The sequence below is a fragment of the Amblyomma maculatum genome, chromosome 9 (assembly GCF_055883805.1).
Source record: "Amblyomma maculatum isolate TAMU_Amacu chromosome 9, ASM5588380v1, whole genome shotgun sequence".
Classification (NCBI taxonomy): Eukaryota; Metazoa; Arthropoda; class Arachnida; order Ixodida; family Ixodidae; genus Amblyomma; species Amblyomma maculatum.
Window position 1 is genome coordinate 12,997,373 of NC_139352.1, and position 22,407 is coordinate 13,019,779.

The 22,407-nt window shown below is 44.7% G+C and overlaps 2 protein-coding genes and 1 pseudogene across 3 annotated transcripts in view; 2 read left to right on the forward strand and 1 right to left on the reverse strand.

Moving 5' to 3' along the window:
- The first annotated feature begins 809 nt into the window (after positions 1 to 809).
- Positions 810 to 11,060, forward strand: RpS7 (ribosomal protein S7). Of its 2 annotated transcripts, none has more exons than XM_084578169.1 (5): positions 810 to 881; positions 1,281 to 1,355; positions 1,450 to 1,545; positions 2,815 to 3,141; positions 10,945 to 11,060. In XM_084578169.1, exons 2-5 carry the CDS (start codon positions 1,281 to 1,283, stop codon positions 11,020 to 11,022), a joined length of 576 nt encoding a protein of 191 aa, XP_084434295.1. In that variant the 5' UTR covers positions 810 to 881; the 3' UTR covers positions 11,023 to 11,060. The 2 variants fall into 2 exon arrangements, with proteins under 2 accessions (XP_084434295.1, XP_084434294.1); XM_084578168.1 differs by lacking the exon at positions 810 to 881 and adding an exon at positions 884 to 1,009.
- A 3,830-nt stretch (positions 11,061 to 14,890) lies between these two features.
- Pop1 (POP1 ribonuclease P/MRP subunit) overlaps positions 14,891 to 22,407 on the forward strand; it is a 32,154-nt gene continuing 24,637 nt past the window's right edge. The window contains exons 1-3 of the mRNA XM_084578172.1: positions 14,891 to 15,249; positions 15,431 to 15,521; positions 19,937 to 20,118. Of these exons, the coding sequence (XP_084434298.1) occupies positions 15,109 to 15,249; positions 15,431 to 15,521; positions 19,937 to 20,118 (414 nt within the window). The 5' untranslated portion in view covers positions 14,891 to 15,108. The remainder of the gene's footprint in view (positions 15,250 to 15,430; positions 15,522 to 19,936; positions 20,119 to 22,407) is intronic.
- Positions 16,794 to 18,686, reverse strand: LOC146178349 (uncharacterized; annotated as a pseudogene).

The window sequence follows — 22,407 nt, forward strand, 5'->3', positions numbered from 1 at the left end:
TCCCCGGCTGACCGAGCGGAGGGAGGCTCCTTGGAATAAACAGCGGCCCTTGGTCTCTGCTCCGCTGTTGCTGGGGGCGCGTTATGTGCTGCCCGGCGCGGAAAAACCTTCCTGTGGTGGCCCCCTTCGATCGTACAGAATGAAAATTGGCGTCTTTAATATCACCTAAGTTGTAGTTTTACTGATACGTGAATTGCAGGCGTACAGTTTTATTTTTCTCTTGCGGAAAATCCGCAGAAATGATGACTCTAGCATGACTCTACCACATCCTGTGTTCCGCCCTGCCAGCTCGATTTCGTTATGGCAACAATTTGGTAGCACCTTTATAAATACAATAAGACAGTTATGAATTATGAGGTACGATGAGCTAAAATATAAAATAAACTGCCTCAGTTACATTCGTTGGTTCCATGTAAAAGAGTAATACAAAAAACACGAACAAAGGCACACATCGAGTTTGCGCTTGTGTATGGCTGGCGGGGGCATTTCATATCATGTATTCGACGCGTTTTGAGGCGATCAGTGACTGCGCAGCACAACATGCTGAACGGAAAGTTCCCGCAAAACGCCCGCGATTGCGTGTTTGCCAGGGCGTGTTTACTCCCGACGCCACAAATTTACGGCAGCGGTGACGTCATGCTAACCACGTGACCGACGCACCCCTTGATGTCGTCACGCTTCTGCTTTTTTTTTTTTTTGTTCATATGGTGATGCTGTAGCATCAGCTTCCGAGTTAAAGTGTCAGCTGGCGCCACCCCACGGTTTACAAAACCAAAGTAGAAAACTGGTAGCGCTACCTAGGGCACATTTCTCTTTTCCCCACAACGCTGGTGCCGAGGGTTAAACGTGGCGACTTCCTTTTTCCGGCGCAAGCGCCCAAGGTAGTATTTCGTTGCACGTTTGTGACTTGGTTAAATGACTGATTTAAGAATGATTACTCGATAATTTGGGTAAATTCGAACTGATATAAACAAGCGAGAGCCGCAGCTTTTATATTTGCGGCGCAGAGGTTGGGATCGGCTATTATTTTCATTGATGAAAGTTGATTCGCTTGCGAGGTGCATGCATTCGTTTACCGCCGTATCTTGGCCGGCGCGCTAAAAGCGATCGGTTCCTTTCGAATGCGTTAAAAAAAAGTGCTAGATTCATTCGCTGCTGTTAAGTCGTGCAGGTGACAGCGCGACAAATGTTTTGGAGGCCGCAAACTCAGTGACACATCTAGCGCTGTGTAGATCGCGGCAATTCCGCCTTTACCGACATCTGTCTTGCTTTGTTTTCAGATGTATTCGCAAAACGTGAAGATTATAAAGCCCCAGGGCGAGAAGGTGGACGCCTTCGAGGCGGGCATCTCCCAAGTAAGGCCATCTTTCCGGCATTTATCTGATCGCTGACTTCGCTTGTCCGGTGTTACGTTAGTGAACTGACCGTCGCCTGCTCATGTCTTTGCAGACCCTCCTCGAGCTGGAGATGAACAGTGACCTAAAAGCACAGCTCCGAGAGTTGCATATCGTTGAGGCCAAGCTCGTTGAAGTTAACGGAAAGAAGGTAAGAAGCCCAAATACCAGAAACACACTATGAGAATGGGGCGCCTCGAAGGTATCTTGACAACCTGAGCGTCTGTCGTTGCCATCTGCAGCCTAGTGATGAACCACGTGATGAGTGACACTGTGCTGATCGCAAACACGTTATGCACTCTAATTTTTTTCTGAAGGCTGCTGTGCAGTAGAGACGCACTTGATATTATTGGCCGTGTGTAGCCGGCAATGCTGGGTTTTAAACGGGTTGGCACTTGCAATTGGTCGCAAATTGTGCTGATGAGGGAAAGTTCCTTCCCTACTTTTTGTATGCAGGTCCTGTGACAGTGCTAATTGGGTAAAAATTCTCAAATGTGATGTACCATAGACTAAAATAGCACTGTGTTGCTCTTTATTGGGCAAATTTGCTCTTCACCTTCTGAGTGATACTACCTGAACTTGGTGACGAGGCATGGGCATTGTGAGGTATCCTGTATTCTCAAAGTCAAATGAAATGCATGATGTTTAAGGAACTTTGGTTTGAGGTGTGCTATGAACACGCATGTATCCAGTGTACCAGCCAATAGGTGACAAATGTGGGCTAAACAGTTGTGCACCTGCTCATTGTTGCAGTGTTCTGCGATGAATGGTGCTACTTTGGGGCCATGTGCATAGATACAGAATTACTGAAGTGCTGAAGTAGGGTTGTCACTTCATTTTTGAATGTGAACATGAACTGGAAAATGGTAAGCATTTTAGGACATTCAGTTTTTATTGCCGGGCCATAGCTTTGTAATTTGTTCACTGCTGGCAAAGCCCCAGTGTTGTCCCTTCCTATATAAATTTTCTTGTCGGATGCAGAGGTAGTGGTAGACGACACAGTGTCACAGGGTATTCCAGGTGTTGCGCTTAAAGGTGGAACGGTTCCTGTGGACTGCAGAGCAAAAGTGGTTGGGCTGCGTTCCCTGACATGCTTGGAGGGGGTGGGGTTCATTCCCAAAGATCTCAATCTATTGCCCTTGTCCCTGTCTTCTAGTCTTACCCACATTATTTTGGGTGAAATCATGCTGTAAATGCTTTAATGCTCTGTTTCACTCTACAGCCAGTCATCGTGAAGACATGTTTTGAATTTGGAGGGTCTATTTGCATGTGTGTCGGGCTGAAGCCAAGACGCGTCGAGTTTGTCTACCTGTTTTAAAAGCCGTCGGTGTTCTTGGGGCAAAATGATGACTGCAGTTCCCCTAACACCATTTTCATTGGCATATCCTTTGCTCATCAAATGGCTTCCTTGCCTCTGCAGGCCATCCTGATCTACGTTCCCGTGCCCCAGTTGAAGGCGTACCAGCGCATTCAGGCCCGGCTGGTGCGGGAGCTGGAGAAGAAGTACAGTGGCCAGTATGTGGTCTTCCTGGCCAAGCGCAACATCCTGCCTAAGCCAACACGCAAAACACGCCAGCGCCAGAAGAGGCCGCGCTCGCGCACACTCACTGCTGTGCACGACGCGCTGCTTGAAGACCTCGTCTTCCCTGCCGAGATTGTCGGCAAGCGGGTGCGAGTGCGTCTCGACGGCAGCCGCCTCATCAAGGTCCACCTCGAGCGCAGTCAGCAGACCAACATTGAGCACAAGGTACGGCGCTGTATGGCAAATTTTTGTTATGCGGCTGGTAGTTGTCAGGAGCATCTCAAGGGCCGTACTCTGCTACTTGATGTTGGATATGCAAGCTACTTGGAATTACTGCACGCAGTGCAGCTTACTACTGTTGGTTGCATTCATCTCTGGAGGATTTTTACACACCCAGGTTACTCTTGTGTTGTCCCAAGACTGTCTTGTGAGTAGTGCTTGTTTGATTTGAATGCCAAATTTACTTAAATCTGGGTTGGCTGCCAACCCGCAAAAAATTTGAAAAGCTAACAGCAAAAAAAAAAAAAAATGGCTCTAGTAATGTTGGCGGACAGGAGGACAAGTGTTGTGTTTAGTAAGCCATGTGAATGCTTATCTCAAGCCCAGCAGAGCAATCATTCACTGCTGTCACTGGGTGTTTATCATTCAAATCACTTTCATAGTCCTGCAGTGCGCAGTCATTGGTGCCATCCAACTGTGCTACTGCCGCTCCTACAACATAACAGCCTCTTCATGGTCTTTTAGTTGTGGTATCTTGTTACCACACAGCTGGTCAGAGGATCTTGGTTGCTGCAGCTTGCATGATTTGCCCACGTCACTGTCTTTTGTCTTGGAAGATTTGTTGAACATTCCCTTGCTGAGAAGTCTTTTGAGTTGGTGTGTTGCTTAGTCGGAGGCTTCACGAAACAAAACTGCTTTGTTGTGGCAAAAGCACTTAGATGTCTGCTCAGTGATCACGTTGGCGCAGTTGTATTCTTGGAATCTAATCCAATCTCAACCCTGCAATCTCCTATCCTTCCGATTAGCTCAGTTGCTGGAGTGACTGCATCACATATAGAGGTGGTGGTGGTGGTCTCTGGGTCAAACCCCATGCCAGGTCGATATTTTTATTATTTCTTTTAATTGTGAACCTTTTCCGACTGCTGTATAGCTTTCTTTTGTTGACATATGTACACTTGGGTGGGGCTTACTAATAATTGCTTCCTTATGACTTAAGGAATTTCCCCGAACACATTGGAATAATTTATGAATATGACCTGGCATATAAACTTTTTATACGCAGTGTGGCTTAAGATAATCTGTCCCACACCATCTGTGCAACCCTGTCATTGCCACCGATTTCCTAACCGTGTCTGTCTGCTTGTCTCCAATGCCACTGTTTTTTCCATACCTCCACATATATTGGTTATTCATTGCACATTCCATCATGGCCAATTTTTGCCTTCTGATTTCAGCTGAGGTATCGCCATTTTATTTTCTCTAAACCATCTTGCATCTGCTGTAGCAACAGGGAAGTTATGCACTACGCTTGGCTGGATTTTTTCGCCTTTAAAACTTCACAAGGGCTTAGGCAGAAGGGATTGACTCTGCGACTGTTGGGGCCAGTGTACTTGCACTGCATGTCTAGCATGACGACCGTGGTCGGGTGAGAGAAAGCCTCGGGAATGGAGAAACAGCAGAACTCGACAGTGATGCCGTTTCAGCAACTTAGCGCTTGCCTAAATATGGGATTGGTTTACAAAGTTTTTTGTCATGCAGACCTGTGCTGAAAAAACTTTGTTAAACGACTTGTCCACCTAACTTTTTGTTTTGTAAAATGTAACAGCTGTCAAGGTCGCGATGCACTGCTCATGGCTGCTGTGGTCTGGGGATGTTTGTGGGCTTCCTGTTGCTACTCGAACCCTGTGTGACTGTCAAGTGTCAGTGCAACTCAGGACGCAACACCTTCGGTTTCAAATCTGTCTGCCAACTTGGAGCACTGGAAACGGGCATGTTGCATTTGAGCTCCTGCCTTCTTGGTGACAGCACAGTGGCCAGTAGGCTGAACAGAGCTAGAAAAGGCTAGCTGTTCATAAGCTTCTCCACGAAAGGGTTTGAGAGTGGACTGCACACCGCCGCATGAACATCTAGCCATGTCAGTGAGAATACGAGGGTGCTTTTGCAGGCTAGTTGGCTTAACATTGCTAGACAGAAAACAGGCGCCTATATTGTTTGTTCCTCGCAGTGCCCTCTTTTTGCGCTGTTCCCTTTTTATCAGTGGGGACACTGCTTGTAAAGGGGGGACGCGGGTTTTAAACTGGTCAAAAATGGTCGAAAACTCTGTTTTGAGAGAAACACATTTTCAGAATGGTTGCACCTTTGAGCACTAGCCTTTAAAATATCAACACTTTACTCGGTCTAGAAATATGATAAAATCTACTTTTGAAACATCACAGGTGCTTTGAAATGACCCAAAATAGGTGAAATTTGTTCGCACACCGCGGGTGAAGCAGCTGGCTGGCCACCGCCATGTTGGGCTTGTTTTGAAGCTATTTCTTTGTGCGCATTTTTTGCGGCATCTCCAAATCGCGTCACTCGAGCAGAATGACCACCGCTGCGGGGTTTCCAAAATCTGTTTCCAGATCACTGATTGGCTGGAGTGCGCGCTCGCGAAGCGAGCCCCTCGTCTCGCGCTTCCCATTGGCCAGCGCGACTTGCCATTTTGTTTGCCGCCCCCCCCCCCCCCCCCCCCCCTTTTTTTTTTTTTATTCGTTGTCGCAGCCATTGCTGGCCTTTAAATGAAGCCAAATCAATAGTGTATTAAAAATGAAAGCACCTAGCGAGTGCGCGTTGAGGATCGAGTACTGCAGCGCACTGCCTAAGTCGCATGTCTCATCCAAAGCGACATGTTCTCAGTCTAGCTGCAGCACATCCAACAGTCCGACAGCATATACAGTAAAATCTCGGTAATAACGAATTCGCAAATTCCCTGTTCAGAGTGCATTGTGTACAATGTGCAAAATTTCGAATGGTCCGAACACTCTCCCTCTTCAATTATCAAAGGTGTTTGACCTTAGAAATGTGCTCCAAAACATAATTCAAATGTTCCAAAACTCTTGTTTCGTTGCTCCAAAATGCTCGAGCCCGCTTCCACCCCTGATGCATGTTCTTAAGCGTTATGGGTTGGTGTGCTGAAGGTGCATATCACTAGAAAAGTGAATTAAAGGAGCTAAAGGATGAAAAGGCTATATTTGAGGGCTGTCTATCCTTCCTGAAGGCAATACTGACCAGCTCTTGGGAATTTATCTACAGGGGCATAAGATCAAAAAGGATATGCACAAAGTAGAGAACAGAAATGTGCTGCTCATTGATGTAAACTGCAGTCAAGTGGCACTGCTTGAGCGCATCAGAGTGGTAGACTACACGTTTGAATCTGTCAGGCAAAACCTTTTGGCCAAACATGATGTCCAGCTATGAAGTGCACACGCAAGCATTCTGTTTGCTAGCAGCCTGTTCTGAATTTTTCTTCAGGTCAGCATGTGTTATTTTAAATATCTTTGCATGTTTTGGCCGTTTGTCTTGCTTTGTCAGAGATGCATGCGAAACCCTTTTGTCTCATGACTCCGTCTGTGGCAGCTGTCATTCATCTTCAGAAGGATTTGGATGGTTTCAGTACTGATACTTAATCAGTAATGTACCAGACCCAAGCTGTCTCCAGGCCTTTCCTACCACACTTCATGATAAGGCCTACGTCCGTCCACCATTGGTCATTGGCACAATAGATAACACCACTTAGGAATGCTTTCCCCTGTGAGAATGTCTTGCATTTGAAAGCTGTAAACCAAAGTAGCTTGTATCCATTTTCAGTGCAGCAAAGCAAGACTGATAAACAGCACACTTTTGTGGCGGGTATGTCAAGGTATGACTGAGTAGGCATTTTGAATTTGTTCGAGCTGGTGGCTGTGCTTATGGTGAAGGTTGGCTATGAAACTTCTCTCGACCGCTGATCCCACGGATGTGACTTCGATTCTGATCGTGGTAGATACTTTTCGATAGAGCAAGCAGCTATGTGTTGGCCAATGTTGGTGCACAATAATTGGAACTTCAGAGTCTCAAAATCTCCACAGCCCTCCACTACAGCAGCCCTCATACCCTGGGTCACTTTAGGGCATTTTTTAAATTAAAATCCACGCTCTTTCATTAACATCGTACCTCACCACGATAGCTCAGTGGTTAGGGCACAAGATTTCTGAACTCTAGTTGGGGGCTCAATAGTAGCTACTTTTCAATGGAGGCAAACAAGTAAGGTGCCTGTGTGCTGCACAATGTCTGTACACAACAAAGAACTCCCAGGTGGTTAAAATTTCCTGAGCCCTCCTCTTTGGCCTTCTTCATAGCCAGTGTCTCCTGGAAGCTAAACTAGATAAACCAAAGCATAAAACTTGTAATCCGGTGCTTCCTGGCTTTGAACTCTGGCTGCGCGAGGCTTTTCTGCTACAACAGCCGCATAGTCCTAATTTTACAAGATTTACATGCTGCTGTCATGAAACATCATGTGTATTTTTTGTGGTATCCAGCTTATTGGTCTGTTTAGCCCTTCCAAGTGTATTTGATGGCAAAAAGAAAAACATTGTTTTATTGCTTGTGACAATAGCACCGCTTGCTCGTTGGTCAACCAAATTGCCATTTACCCTTGTCCACAACACTGGTTTATTTGATTTTTTTCCCCTCTAACCTAGTGTTGTAGAGGACTCAGAACATCTTCAAAACCAGTTAATGCCATATTGGCTGTCGTCCACATGCTCTTAAGCCCTATTACTATTCATGATTGTGGTAGACAATGTCAAGGCATGGAAAATACAGAGCTGGTCACTCTCAATACTAGTGCACGTGACAGTTCTGGAGGGTCATAGAATGTCTAGAAAGATGCACGTTTGAGTCAACTGTGGCAGTCTTTTTGTCGATCTAAGCAAAATTATGCTTCTTTAATCCCCTATACCTTCCTTTTGTATGGGATGCATGAGTTGCTTTTGTAAAGGCACAGAAAGCTGTTACTGGAGTTAATTTGGAAACTCTGATTGTGATATAAGCATAGCAAGTTCCTTGAGCTTTTTCTGTGCGGAATATGGGAAAAACAATGATGTAATTTCAGTAGTGCGGGAGGTTTTATAGTGTAAGTGGTGTGTTGCTTTAGGGCACACAGTGCAGAGTTTTTACCGGTGTAGCTCACTGCATTCCAGTGTAGAATGAATGCTATAGGCCAGTGGTCGACTACATATACATTCACTGTGTGTGTAGTTCATTCACATACACATTCGCTTCATACACATTTCAGGCTGAGATTTCATGGAATTCTCAATAAACCGCATGTGGGCATGGTTGATGTAGCTGGTGCAAGAGTACATTGGCCTGTTTATTATTTCACCAGTTCGTTTGTGCAGTCTTCTCAGAACTTTTCATCTACTCTTAGAAAGTTCTTCCTGCAGAGAAAGTTCCTATAAAATGAAAGAAGGCAGGTGCGACATCTAAAGTTCAGTGAATATGCCTGTTGCCAGAGCCACATAACAAAATGACTTCTAAGAACACAATCCTAACCAAAGTTCCATGCCGCTCATATGCTGTGAATTTTCTGCCACAGGAGCCAAGATTTGTTTAGGCAGAGTTGCGGTATATTTCACCATAGCCAGACCAATGCTGCTGCTTTGCATGTAATGTGCAGGAATGTGACCTCCTCCATAGAGCTTTGTGTGGTTATGAAAGGCATTTCAGTTTGAAAAGAAAGCCAACCAAAACGAAAACAAAGAGCGGCTTGTTTAAGGGCTTAAAAAAAAATTAGGCTAACTGCAACTTGCCTGTAGTTGCACCTGATCAAGCAATGCCACTGAAATTATCGCAGAAATAAGTCTTGGCTAGCAGCTTGCAGCACGCACCTTCTAGTATGCATAAACCAAAACTAAAAAAGGTTCGGTTGCGTTATTTTCCTCTGTTCCCTTTTGTATGTTGCACGTGAGGTTTGATTTTTGCATTCTGAGCTTCAAATTCACTCCCATTTCTGTTTGCGCTGAGCCATTGCAGGAGTTTTGCTTTTAATATGCTATTGGCCCCTGGTTTTGCAGCATGCGGTCCTTGGCTTCGCTTTCGTCTGGTTTTATTCCTCTCTAGTTCAATTAAAAATTTTGAGCTTTCAATATTTTAGGCTGCTTGTGGATCTTATTGTTATGCTCATTGCAAGTGGAGAGCAGTGGATAGAATGAATGCTCATGCTCTTAGTGTGGCATTTGTGCAGCTTAGGCAGAGCATCTGGCTATCCTGCTTTGGGCTGGGCTATTTTATGGGTGTTTGTTGCCGTATTTGTGGAAATGGCACTGAAAGAAAACTCGTGCTGGCTGTTGTCCAACACAATAATAATAATTGGTTCACAGGAAAGGAAAGGCGCAGTATGTCACACTTGCTCTGTGGACACCTAAACTGCGCCATACGGGAAATGAGGAAGATGGGTGTGAAAGTGGAGAGAGAAAGGAGCCGTAGTGGTGGGCTACAGAGTAATTTCGACCACCTGGGGATCTTTAACGTACACTGACATCGCACACTGACACCTCTCTGTTTCGCCTCCATCGAAACGCAGCAGCCGGCAATCGGGATCGAACCTGAGAACTCCAGCACAGTATTCAGGGTCTTAAAACACCGTGCCGAGGGGGAAAAAAAAAAACATTTTACCGCTAAATTTTATTATTGAATTTTGACATTTTCTTGCCCCCTAACCGAAGCCCTTGATTCTACAGTAGAAGGATTGGTTAGCATCGGTTTGAAGTGTACGATGGTTGGGCGAAGTGCTGAACATTGGGCAGCACTGACAATGCCCACACATTTCTTTATCGTAGGTTATAAAAGCCATTTTTTATTAGTTGAGTCTGTGGTTGGAATGCAGCACTTCGTCCACAGACCGGTATTACGATTTTTTATCGTTTTCACCTTCACTATGTGTTGTCTGTTTGGTGGGGGGATGCCGGCGTTTCACCAATCAGCCGAGGCCGAAAACGGCAAAAATGACACGAACTCAGAATACGAGCCCAGGGCTGGTGCACGGCCATCAGAATTTTTTTCCTTTTTCGTCACTCGCCGCAAGCATTGTGGCAGGGAAGGTTTTCAACAATGTTGTCATTATGGTACCCTTTGCTGATCAGTTTACTAATCTTTGTGTCTTTGTCTCGAAGGTGCTTGATGACTTTAGCCTGGCTAGATGGTCTTCGTGTGAAAGCAGAGGGATAAAAACTTGAATATATTTTACTCAAAGTAAATAAGACGCGAGAAGACTGCTTGCTAATTGCATGTTGTTGCATGTTGCAATTGTTGATGCTAATTTCGGTGAAACTCGCGCTCTGGCTGCTGCACTGCAGGACGGGGCTGCAATGCATAAGCGCCTTGGGTGTATGACGAGCGAGTGACATGATGTTGTGAGGAGTCTATAATTTCTTCTAGCGGCACGCATACCACGTCAACATGACGCCTCTTGCCCGCGTTCTCTGCCTGCCGCAGTGAGCTAGCATATCAAGTGCGCATTTTTAGAGGCCAGTTTAGCCTTGACGAGAACTGCAGCTGCAGTCCACTCAAGCAGTCCCTGTCAAGGGGTCCCCCACCACTTCCACGGGCCCAGAAAGGGGTTCGACACATCCATGGCTGAGGGCCGTGGGTACCCACCCCATTATAGTCCAGACCCCATAACAGTTTGGGTCTAGTAAATGTTCTTGCTATGGGGAATTTGCTTTTGCTGCAAATATTCTTTGCAGAAACTGCATGGTCTTGAGTTCTGTGAAACGAGAGTCGAATGCTTAGTCCATATAATGCAGCAGTGAGTTATGCTGATGCAGCTGGCTGTTTACACTCGAGTGGTGGTCACTGTGATGAAACGCTACTTGGGAAAATGATCCTCTGATTCATTTCCTAGTCACTCTAATTTTTTTCTGATGGCCACACTTGTGCCCTAGGTGTGTTCATTGTGCATTCAACATTCGTTGAACCTGTTTTACCCATCTTGTTTGCCTCTTTCAGACGGACACGTTTGCAGCTGTGTACAAGAAACTCACGGGCAAGGAAGTGACTTTTGAGTTCCGCGAGCCCCCCTTTTAAAGGGCTTAGGACATGTGAATAAAAAGGGTGCGACAGCTGCTGTGTGTTGGTCCACTTGTTTGTGATGGTTCTAAGGTATTGTGTTCATTTTGTCAATAAATAACTTATGCTTTTGCTTTCACCATCACTGCAGGACAGCTCTGCATTCTATGTGGAGCTTGAATTTAGTTTGGACTATAATTCTGCATTATTTGTGGACTTGTGTTGTACGTCCATTTAGTGTGCTATGGGCAGATGTCTTACAGATTTTACTGCATGGGTATGTGTTGTTGCTACATGGGTACCTTGTTTTTCGTTTGAATGGTGGGTGGGTTCAGTCCTGCAGTTTCATGTTGACCTGTGGAATGCCCTACCCCTACTATAATACTGGTGACTGCATTCTAGAACTGCATGATGTGTTATACTGAATGTTCATTATAGAGCGTAAGCTCTGCTCCTCGAGGTGCAACTTTAGATTGCGCCTCGCTGGGCTGAATGACTCACGCATAGCAGAGCCCGAAACCGCGAACAAAAGGCGTACCAGGTAGCGGGCATAAGAATGTAGCAAAACCCGTTTCTCATGCAAGCGAAAACGCGATTTTCGCTCTGTTATCGCTCGCTGCTGAGTTCGCTCAATCGCTTGCACATGATCGGCCTTGGTACCAATGCTTGAGAAGTATGTGGAAACGGTTGTCGAATTTTAAATATCCATTCACGGGCTCCTGATAAGCAACACATTGCACATAGCAACGAGTTGGACCAATTTGTTTAGGGAGTGAACTTTTTCTGTACAATATCAGCTATACGTGTCTGAAGTCGTAAATTTTGCAGAGCATTCAGAAAAGTTTTATGCTTATAGGGCTAATACATCTGTTTCAAGGCTAGGGGAACCTTGCAGTTAGAACTGCAAATTTGCTGTTGCAGCTACAACGCCATTTGGTCTGCGCTAACCTTCTAGCCACCTTTTGCCCACTACCGTTGCAGGGGTGAAAGTGCATCTCCTATTTCTCCATTCTGCACCAAACCGACTGCCTTGATGTTCTACCATCAAATTTAGCAGATCACGGGAACAATGTCACTACCAGGGACAAAGGCATCTTGCACCGCACTTAATACAAATGAAATTTTTGTAAGGGAAGGAAGCATAGATCATATTTGTTGGCAATTAAATTTAGTATGAGCCACCAGCGATTGTAGATAATTGCACTGGTGACGTAGCACCTACTCTCTTGAGAGCCTTTTGAATCGCCAGTGGAGAGAAGCGAAGCAGGTAGCGCAAACTACTGTGAGCAGTTAGGTAGCTTCTCGAGAGTTTTGGGAAGGCATACAGAGCCTATCGCCAATGTATTAAAAATGAGCCCCAGCATTGCTTGAGCAAAGAATGGTGAACTATTTGCAGGAGGCAGTGAAGAAATCTGAAGGATGCAAAGGCTACCCAAAGCTGATCCAATTGCTCGAGCCTGCTTCCACTCCTTTAGACCTCCGCCATATTTACAAGTAGATAAGACGATCGAGGTCGTGCTGCAGTCGTCTGTGGTCTCATGGTTGACAAAAAGCACGGGAGTGGCACTGGTACCAAGCTTGTCATGGCGCGTTATCGTGGTCTGAAGGTGCCTTCTTGGCAGACAAAATAACCAGTGCTCCGGAATTTATCAGTCCAGGCATATATAGGATCATAATGCCCATGTCTGGGGGCTTTGAGGTGTATTCTAAATAAAATAGATATGCACAAGATGGGAAGCGGAAATGTGCCCATTAATATGGACTTCAAAGTATCTCTCTAGAGTGCACCAAAATGGTAAAACTCGACCTTTCAATCTATCATTCAAAATAGGTAAACGCATTAAGTCAGACTATGTGTTCAGTTATGAACCCAGACAACACATACGTCTCAGGGATTCCGATTATGGGAGATTCGGATGTCCTAGGCAAGTTCCCAAAACATCTCAAATGAAATAAGGTGGGATATGTTCGGGGTATTTTGGGAGATTATTGAGACATTGTTTAGGGGATTTTTCTCTGCTTGCTATTCTAGGCCCTGTCTTGCAGAGGCCTCGTAAGAAGCATGCAATTATATGTTGTCTTTCAAAAATCGTTTGTTTCCAGTTCTCAAAATCTCAGCTCATGTTGGTGTTATGAGCAGACTCAAGTTGCCATCTTTAATTTGTATTGGGAAATTTAAGGCAGGGATGAATTGGAGGCACAGTTGAATTTTAACGGGAAAGGCCACTACACTGAAGTTAACCATTCTCAACATTTCCAGTTATAATTATTTTGTGTTGAACTAACGGTTCAAGACATATATTTGGCTAAAAAACATTTTCCGTACTCGATGGAGCCCATGTGCAAATCAATATCGGGGGCGTTGAACACTGCATGCACATACTGGGTGTCGCATACTATGCACAATAAACACAGCGGGAAACACAGAACTTACGCACATACATTTTGCAAAGAATAGAGTGACAATTTTGAGATCACCACACTTCTCAAGCACTTCTATATATACTCCACAATAAGGGTGTCCTGATAAGTGCAAGCAATAGACTGCATATGTGCAAAGCTATAAAATAATATCTTGAATAGTTATATATTTTGTTAGCAGTACAATTAACCAAGATCCCATGCCACATTCTGTTAAATGAGCCTTTTCATTTCTTTGTCGACAGTAAAAATAAAGCCATTAGTTAGAGCTGGTTTGTGTCATACGGAGAAGTTGGGCGCCATGTGCTAGTGCGCCACGAAGTTGTATTGGTTGTATCCCGTTATGGTTGGGCGCCACGTTTAACTGTCACAAATGACGTATGCCCTTTTTGCGAACACAATTCACATTGAACCTTACCTCTCATATATCATGGTAGGCTGCATGTAATGCAGCATATTTCGTGACCGCCTTTTATATATTTTTCAAAGGAACCAATTCCCATGCATCAGCTAATGGAGTTATGAGCTTCATTCGCAGTTCATATGCTCTGAAAAACCACAATGAATAATCAGTTGCAACCCCCAAACAGGAAAAGCGCAACTGAAATTTAGTTAGCAATTCTGTTGAGTATCGTAGCAGGGACGGCGCCAATTTCTATAGTTATAGCGATGACCAGTATATGTCTTGTTTTTTTATATTTCAACCGAATTTGTATGGTTCTTGTTTACTCGCTTTCGAGCGACAGGGTGCATGATCCCTTACATCTGCTTTGGAATCTATGTAGCATGATCTTATAAAAGGACAAGTAAATGGAACGTCCCACGGAAATCCTTCTTTGGAGGTTCGAACATAGCCCAGAATAAGCTTTCAGGGACGTCCTGCGGATTACCCTGTTAGGATGTGGGATGTAGGGGTTTAAACGGGACGTCAGGAGTTGGTGTGTTGTCTGGGAAGTGCACCAGCAAGCGTTCCGATTTCTGCTAGTCTGTTCCAAGTTGTTGCTAATATGGCCAATCTGTGTTTTATTATATATCCTTAAATCTTTGGCCTTTTGTTTTGTCATATATGAGTGTGAATTAGTTGGAAAGGCATTGAACTTGCGTAAAAGGGAATCAGATTGGAGATTTTGTATTTCAGAAAAAGAGAACTGCAATTATCAAAGGCATTTGACCTTACAAACGTGCTCCAAAACTTGTTTTGTTGCTGCAAAACTGCTCCAAAACGGCTTTATTCTGCTCCCAAAGCTGCTCCAAAATGTTCGAGCCTGCTTCCACCTCTGGAAGAGCAAAAAACGCCCGCGCATAAGAGTTTCTAGCAAAAGTAAAGCCCCTAGCAAAAGGCAGCTGTGGTGTCATCTGGCGTCGCTGGAGTAAAGTGCTGTGGTTCAAAAACTCCTGACAGATGAGAGATGCTGGGATGCTGGCTCAATTCCGAAACCGAAACTGTCAAAAAGCAGTTTTCCCTCTCTCTCATCACATACACACTGAAAATGGCGGCGGCGTACTTGCTCGTGGTGCACGTGTTTGCTGTCGCATCACTTTCTTATTTAGACACTTCATCGCTTTATCATTAACCAGTGTGAACAGAAATAATCTGTAATGCGGGCATTTACAGTAGCCTGGAAATTGTTATTTGGGCCTAAAGTCGAGTTAGTCGAGTAATCTAAGAAGCGGTCGCCTGAAATGCCGGCAGGAATGGAACAACCGGCAGATTATTATAAAAATGTCGCATATGCGCCGGGTAATGTCAATGGCGAAAAGACTGAGCCGGGCCTTACTGTCGGTGATGACGGAGGCCAGATTTCTTCGGGGAAGCCTGAAAAGGTGAGTGAATGCGGCACGCACCGAAAACCTACGAGCATTTTGCGCTGTGTGATCACTGCGGCGTTAAGCAACCTCGTAGGAATTTCATCTCGACAGTGTCTAGAGAGGCCATCGTTTTTAAAAATTATTCCTCGTATGAAGTTACGTTCGCGTAATGTCTCTGCGATTCTTCTCGTTCCAGCGTGTCGCTGACGACGACGGGGCTAGCGGGATGTCCAAGAAGCCTCGTCTCGAAGGCTCCCCGGATCTGGACGACATGAAGTTTCCACGTGGTATGAATACTATTATTTTCTATTCAAATAACATCCGTTTAGAACAGGTGTAAAGTGACCATATTTCTGGACACCAAAGCGGGATATGGGAAAAGCGGGATCTGAATCTCAGGGCATCTGGTTTAGATATACACTTTTTATTTTTCCTATCTACACCATTCTTCTTTCTCTTCATTCAGCTTTACCTAGCTGGCGCATCTAATACTTCTGGCTTGAATGTAACTTCTTGAGCAGCCCTTCATTTTTGCACGTGTGTGTGTGGTACTTTTGACATGTCATGTGCACATTTATTTTTAGCAGCAACATTGTTTAAGTGCCATCACTTGAAGCTGCATCTTCTCTGTAGACCACAACTTATTCATCAAAGAAAACGCCTTCTCCACGGGTGCATTTGTTCTCTGCAAGCACATGTAGTACTCAACAATTGCCCTTATGTTGTCCAAGGCACATCATTCGTCTCGAGGTACTGAAGCACATTCATTCCACCGTTTCCAAAGTAGCTTCTTCTGGCTCTTCCATTCGTCTAGTTTTTCAGTCATGACGTAATATGCAACATTGCAGGCTTCGTCAAGTAAACGATACTCGTCGAGACTGATGTCACTGGACTCTGAAGTTATGAGTTGTTCACTCCTTTGCACATCATCCCAAAGCGGTGCTGACTCAAGAGAGGCCCACAAGAGACAGCTGGGTTGCACCATCTCTCGAGGTGTGATGTGCAGGTCTGGTAGAACTTCCTTGCAACTTCTGCTGCCGAACCTCTTGTAACTTCTCCTAGTTCCTTAAGCGATGTTATTCTGGAACGCACACCTGATGGCAGAAATGTGTGATGAAGCCTCTCTTGGAGTTTGGTCTACAGCTGGTTCAGAGCCTTGTGAATTTTGATGGCAGTCCTTGAGTCTCTTTCAGCTGCTGTAGCCCAGAAGCCGCTGGTATTCTACAGATGCGAAGTCACAAAACTCCTTGAATGACTCCACCTGCACTGTATAAATGTAAAAGTATGAGTAGAGTTTAACGATCACAGCTTCAGTTTTAAGCGGCAGACAGTCAGCAGCAGTCTGGATGGTATCGTGCACAATGTGTGCTGCACAACCAATCCCAGTTATCTTTTGAGCCAAAGCATCTTGCATTCTTGAGAAGACATTGTTCTTGCCATTCCGCACAGCACCGCTGAAGTTGCAGTTCATATTGCCAGCGCTGAACACAACCAGCTTCGGTGCGATGTTGTTGACTTCCTGTGCATTTATGATGTACTGGCTCACCATGTTCGAAGTCTCACCTGGCAAGGTGTCGATCTCCAGCAACTTCGCTTCCACTTTTGCAGCAGAGGTGAAGCAGTGGACCATTATTGGAAATACTTTCAAATCTTTGTGGTTCGACGTGTCACAAAAGTCAGAGATGAATTTTGCGTCATGGAGTTCGGCCTTCAACTTTTCTGCGGCAGAAAGAGCAGATACGTTGAAGGCAATCGCTTCGGCTTTCGTGCGTGCACAGGCAAACTTCTCGTCGAAAAGTTACTCAAGAAGTTTTGAGGTGCAGTCTATCGAACGAAAGCTTTGTATGTGAGTGATCGTGTGATATGCAAACACACCTTTGGAAGCAGCAAGCAAGTTTTAACTCCGTGTCACTGGTACGTTCTTGTCTGAAAAACTTAACACCAGAAGACACAGCAGTGGACATATTCTGCTTGTGCTTCTTGGTGCCTATGTGTTTAAAAATGTCAATGTCCACTGTGGGCAATGCCCCACATTTTTCGCAGCGGGCATCATGCTCTGACTTCGTTCTCTTTAGGAACGGAACTCCTTGCTTAGTTTTTCGCTGGGCTTGCAATTCCTTTTAGGGATTGTAACCCAAAAAACGTAGGCACACGGCGTGAACCAACGTTGCCGTGAACAGTGTGGGTGAACACTCGGGAGTCTGGACCTAGCTTTTACTCCGGCTTGCTAGCTAGCCAACAGAGTTTCTCTAGCTAGATCGAGAAAAGACGTGACTTGAGGGCGCAGCCTTTCTGTGAGTTGCATGACTATGGCTTGTTCCTTCCATGATTTCAGTAATTTTAACGGGTTTATTATAACTATGTGAAGCGGTTGTAGCCAGTGTAGCGAAGGCGGGACAAAATGCTATCCTTCAAGCATGCTGACAGTACAGCGGGATCGCACCCTCAAAAGAGCAACATATTCTGCCTAAATCGGGACACTTGGTCACTTTAACCAGGTGGGCAGATGAGAATAGGAAGCTGGCACAGGAGGTGGAGATCAGTAGGATGGATTTTCTTCCTGCAGTGGACATGTATGACAGTCACCATTTTAGACAGGTGGCTCACAACTAATGCTGAGCGTTCATAAAATATATTTTCAGTTGCTGTTCCTATTGCCTTTTGGGTATCTGGTGTCCCGCATGTCTCCAACTCCCCTCGTGTTGCATTCATGGTCTGAAATGTGACCCCAATCCTGCATTTGTTGTGCTGCCCAGCCCATGCAGTAGCGTAGTCTTTCATACACGGATCTCTGTGCTGCTACTCGGCTCATATGTTCCTGTTTCCTTCTAACCCTCTTCTACTAATGATCCCTACTTTGAACAGCTGGACAGTGCCACTTTGGAGATCTTCTAGATAGTGTGTGCTGTCCAGGGACTTTCTCATCTTCCCTCGATCCAGCAGTGTGTACTGTACACTTACTCCAAATCTGCTGTCCATGCTTTCCAAAAGTGAACAGTACCCTTGGATATACACTATGGCCTAAGTATAGCAGACCTGGATCTGAAACATCATTCAGTCACACTAAGGTGGATTTCTGGGCATTCAGGGATTAGTGTGGTGTGAATGAGCTGTATAGTTGTCTTGCCCATATGGCTTATTTTGGGCAGCAGAGTCCCACTGGTCCAGCCCATCATTGCATGATGATGGCTGTCTGGTTTAGAAGAGCACCTTGCATTCCTACTTCCAGCTTAGGCAAGTGCTCACCACTCCCCCTGCACAACCTTATTATTTATTTTCCAAGCTTGTAACTCTTTGTAAAACTTAAACACTCACTCAAAAAAAAAAAAATAAAGTGTGATTCCAACCTTGGCCAAAGCAAAGAGCTTCACGAGCCATTGCTCCATCTTGGTAGTGGGTTTCTTCATGTGCTGAGCTGCTACATTTTCAGCTTTGAGTGTTGCCATCTTCATTCCCTCTGAAAAATTGCTAAAGAACTCAATTAGGCCTTCTTCATCCTAATAAAAGCATAAAGCATTTGTTAGATACTTCGCTGGATACAGCAAGATGTGGCAAAGCAGAGGCAAACTGAACAAAGCTTAGGTATGCGATGCCTCTGCTTGTGCATGTATATATCCGTGCTTAGCCAAGCTTAACTGCCGCTTGATTTTTTTATACCACTTGTTCTTTGATCAGCGGTAACCCAACTTCCCTGAATCCTATACCGATCTTGCCAGCTGTTTATTCTGTACTGTCTCTCTTCAGTGTCCCCTTTCCACTCTCTCCCTCACCCGCAATCTTCCCGTGGCGTGCCTCACTGGCTTCCTCTTGACAGGAAGATCAGCTCGGTGGGGTGTGGCAATCAAAGCACATTTTGGGTTTTGAAGGGAAGTGTTTACTGCCATGTACTACTTCATGGAGGAAAAAGTCTTTGACATGATAGCCAATGAGTTGAGCGGACTGTGTGGCAACTTTAATGAAGTATAAGGCACTAGATTTTGGTTGCATGTATTCTTTTTATTGATGATGCGTAAGACATTACTGTACGTGGAACACCGCATAGCATTCTTCTGCAGGCACTAATTAATTTGATTGTTTTTTTCTCACCTGTTTCGGTTTCAACGACCAAATAAGGTGTGACATTTTGTATGGGCCACTTGAGGCAGGAAAAAAATTTTGAATTAATGGGTGCTACTTCACTAATTGTGATTCCGGCTTCTGAGGCAGGCTGTTTTTAGCATTATAGTGAGTCAAAACTATAGAGTGTTTACACTGCTGCCTTTCATCTTCACATGACCTATGCAGAACTTTCATGGCACAGCCATCACTTGGCTGTTATAACACCAAAACAAGGGAGAGAAGAAATATCAGTAAAATTGTTTAATGCTACGTCAACATCATTGTAATGTCTTACACGTCATCACAAAGAATAAAATGCCCAACCAAAAATTAGGTGTTTGTACCTCCTCAAAATGAGCTCATTGAATGGATTTTTTTTTGCAGTGAGATGAGGATTGGGCTTATAGGTAGTCTGGTGTGTCTTTCGCTTTGGTACACCAGCCAGCCAGCTTAAACAGTTCTAATATCGGAGCTTAGTGGTTGCTGCTTCATGAGCGTAAAAAGATTGTCTTGTTTTGTCATTCAACTTGCCTCGTTTGTTTGCTGTCAAAATGAAACATAAGATGATGACAGGTCATCAGAGCATGATTTCTCTGAATTTCAGAGGTGCAACTCTTCCATTTCCTGGGGAGCCGAGCGGACGAAATTGCATCCTTGGCGCAGGACGTTGAGCGCAAATATCCGAAGCTCATCTCACAGCAAGTTCCACGGCATATGCGCAGGCGGGCTGTGAGCCACGACAAGCGGCGGCTGCCCAAGCGTCTACGGGACAAGCTTGCACACGAGGCATGTAGCAAAAGGATGGGCACTTGTGGAGATTTGTTTTGGGCATTTCAAGTGGCCACTCTCTGTTCAAAGATGGACTATGCTGCAGTGGTTGTGAGGTTCTGTTCCCGAAATGAAAGGTTTTTGAAATGGCTCAGTTATAGTGAAGTGAGTGCCTTTGCAATCAAGTTATTTCACTGCATTCCTCTGTCATGGCCTGCCAGACTTTTTTCTATCATCCACATTGTTGACTAGCTTCTGTAAGTGAAATTTTTCCTCCTCCTCTGATTCTAGCAGGAGGCACGAAGTATGTAAGGTGCTTGTGTCATAGCTATGACTTTGTCATGAAACTTCCTGGTAATCATCTGGCATATGAGGTCAGTGCTAACTGTTTCACCGTGTCTCCTGAAATGTATTTGTCATTGCTAGTGTGCAGGGAACACCGCAGCCTGTCCGAGTGATGTTCTTGAAATATTGATTAGCTTTGTGCAAAGATGTATTAGTCGCAAATGCTTGAAATGTCCGCTCTTCATCCCTCCGTCATAGGTTATGGACTAATGAAATGCTCTTTGATAAGACTTTGGAGCAAGTGCTCAAATACTAGTGCATAGGATGAGAAGGCTGGCATTATCAAGAAGAGGCACAGCAACAATAGCGACAATGACACCGACGAGCCTCCCCGAGCACCTGCTGTCAGTGAAGTTCGCTAAACGTTATTTGCAGTTTGGTTGAGTGCTTGCCACAGTGGAAGTTCTGAAACGTTTCATCTAGCTGACCAACTCGAGAACACGTCCTTCGGAGTTGCAAACTACCGGACGTGGCAAACCAGCATCTCTGATGACTTTAAGTAATCAAAAGTATGCCGTATAAAAGTAGCACGTTCCTTCAACACATTTTTTTTGCCCGAGTCATATGTTTTGGTGTGTTTGGTTAATTCAGATTTTTCGTGGTCCCAGTGGCTTCGAATTAACAAGGTTTTACTGTATGTTTTTCAGAGGCTCTAATATCGTCTTATCATTAAGAGGTCATAGTTTGGACTAATATACACCTTGAGAACATTCTCTTATTTGCCAAAAAAATGTTGTAGCCATTCAGGTACCAATTTTGAGGCGTTCCGGCATTCATTTTGCACTAACAGGGGTGGTGGTACCTGCTCATACATTATGTGATGCAGTTTAAATGTTAGCATTAGTAAATGTTTTGTCTTCATGGCATTGGTTGTTGAAACCGTAATCTGTTTATGTCGACTGTGTTTCGAGAGTGAGCCATGAGGAATATGTGAGGTATATACTGGACAGGTGTACTGGAGGATCGATTGATGCTAAGAGCATCTCCTTTGAAACAAGGTGGAACTGGTTGCCGCTAGGCTTAGTATTCTCACCATGTTTTTTCCTACATTTTTCTGGGCGCCCTTGAAGATTCAACCCCTTGTTGAAAGGTGGGGGAGAAGTAGGGGAGGGTGAGGAGAAATGCAGTGCTACTGCACTGTCTTCAAATACTATGGGAGACAGCAAAAAGCTGTAGTCTTCTAGGGGTCAACTACCTCAAACTGGCAGTGGAGAGAGGTCCCAAGTTTCAGTATTTTCCTGCAGCAAATGAATGTGACCCTATGCACAGAGCTGTATAAATGCTTTGCTTTTGTCTAGTGAGGTTGCTTAGTGTTGTATTAGGGGCATTGTTGGCGGGGTTGATGGTGACAGTGAAAAAGCAGGCTAATTGGTGGCTGCTTCGATTTGGCGCTAAAGAACATGTTGCACATTGCTAGCAGTATGAACCTGAAACGAATGCAGCAAGTCTTGCATCATTGTTGTCATCACAAGAAATTAATTGGTTCATGTTTACCAGTGGAGAATGGCGAAATGATGCTGAGAGGCATGCCGCATATACATTGACTATCAGCTGATAGGATTTTTAATCACAGAGCAGTAATTACGCAGGCATCTGTTTCAAGGGGAGCAAGAAAGGTATGAAATTAAACTACCTTCAGCCACCAGTAGAATGGTGTATGCTTCATATAAGGAATGCAATAAGTGGACTGTCCTGATTTGTTAAACATCTTTGATAACTTAGAACGTTTTCTGCAAATGAACATTTTCCAGAACTGAGGAATATGTGCTATAATAAAAATAGTCAAATGAGCACTTGCCATATGCTTACATGACTTGTCTGAAAAATACTTAAAAATAAACCAGGTAAGCATGATCGGCATAATATGTATCTGTGTCGGCACAGTGGTTACTGCTTCTTGTTGTTCCAGGATACGGCAGCACATTTTGAAGCATTTGTGACAAGTAGGCGCACCCTTGCTTT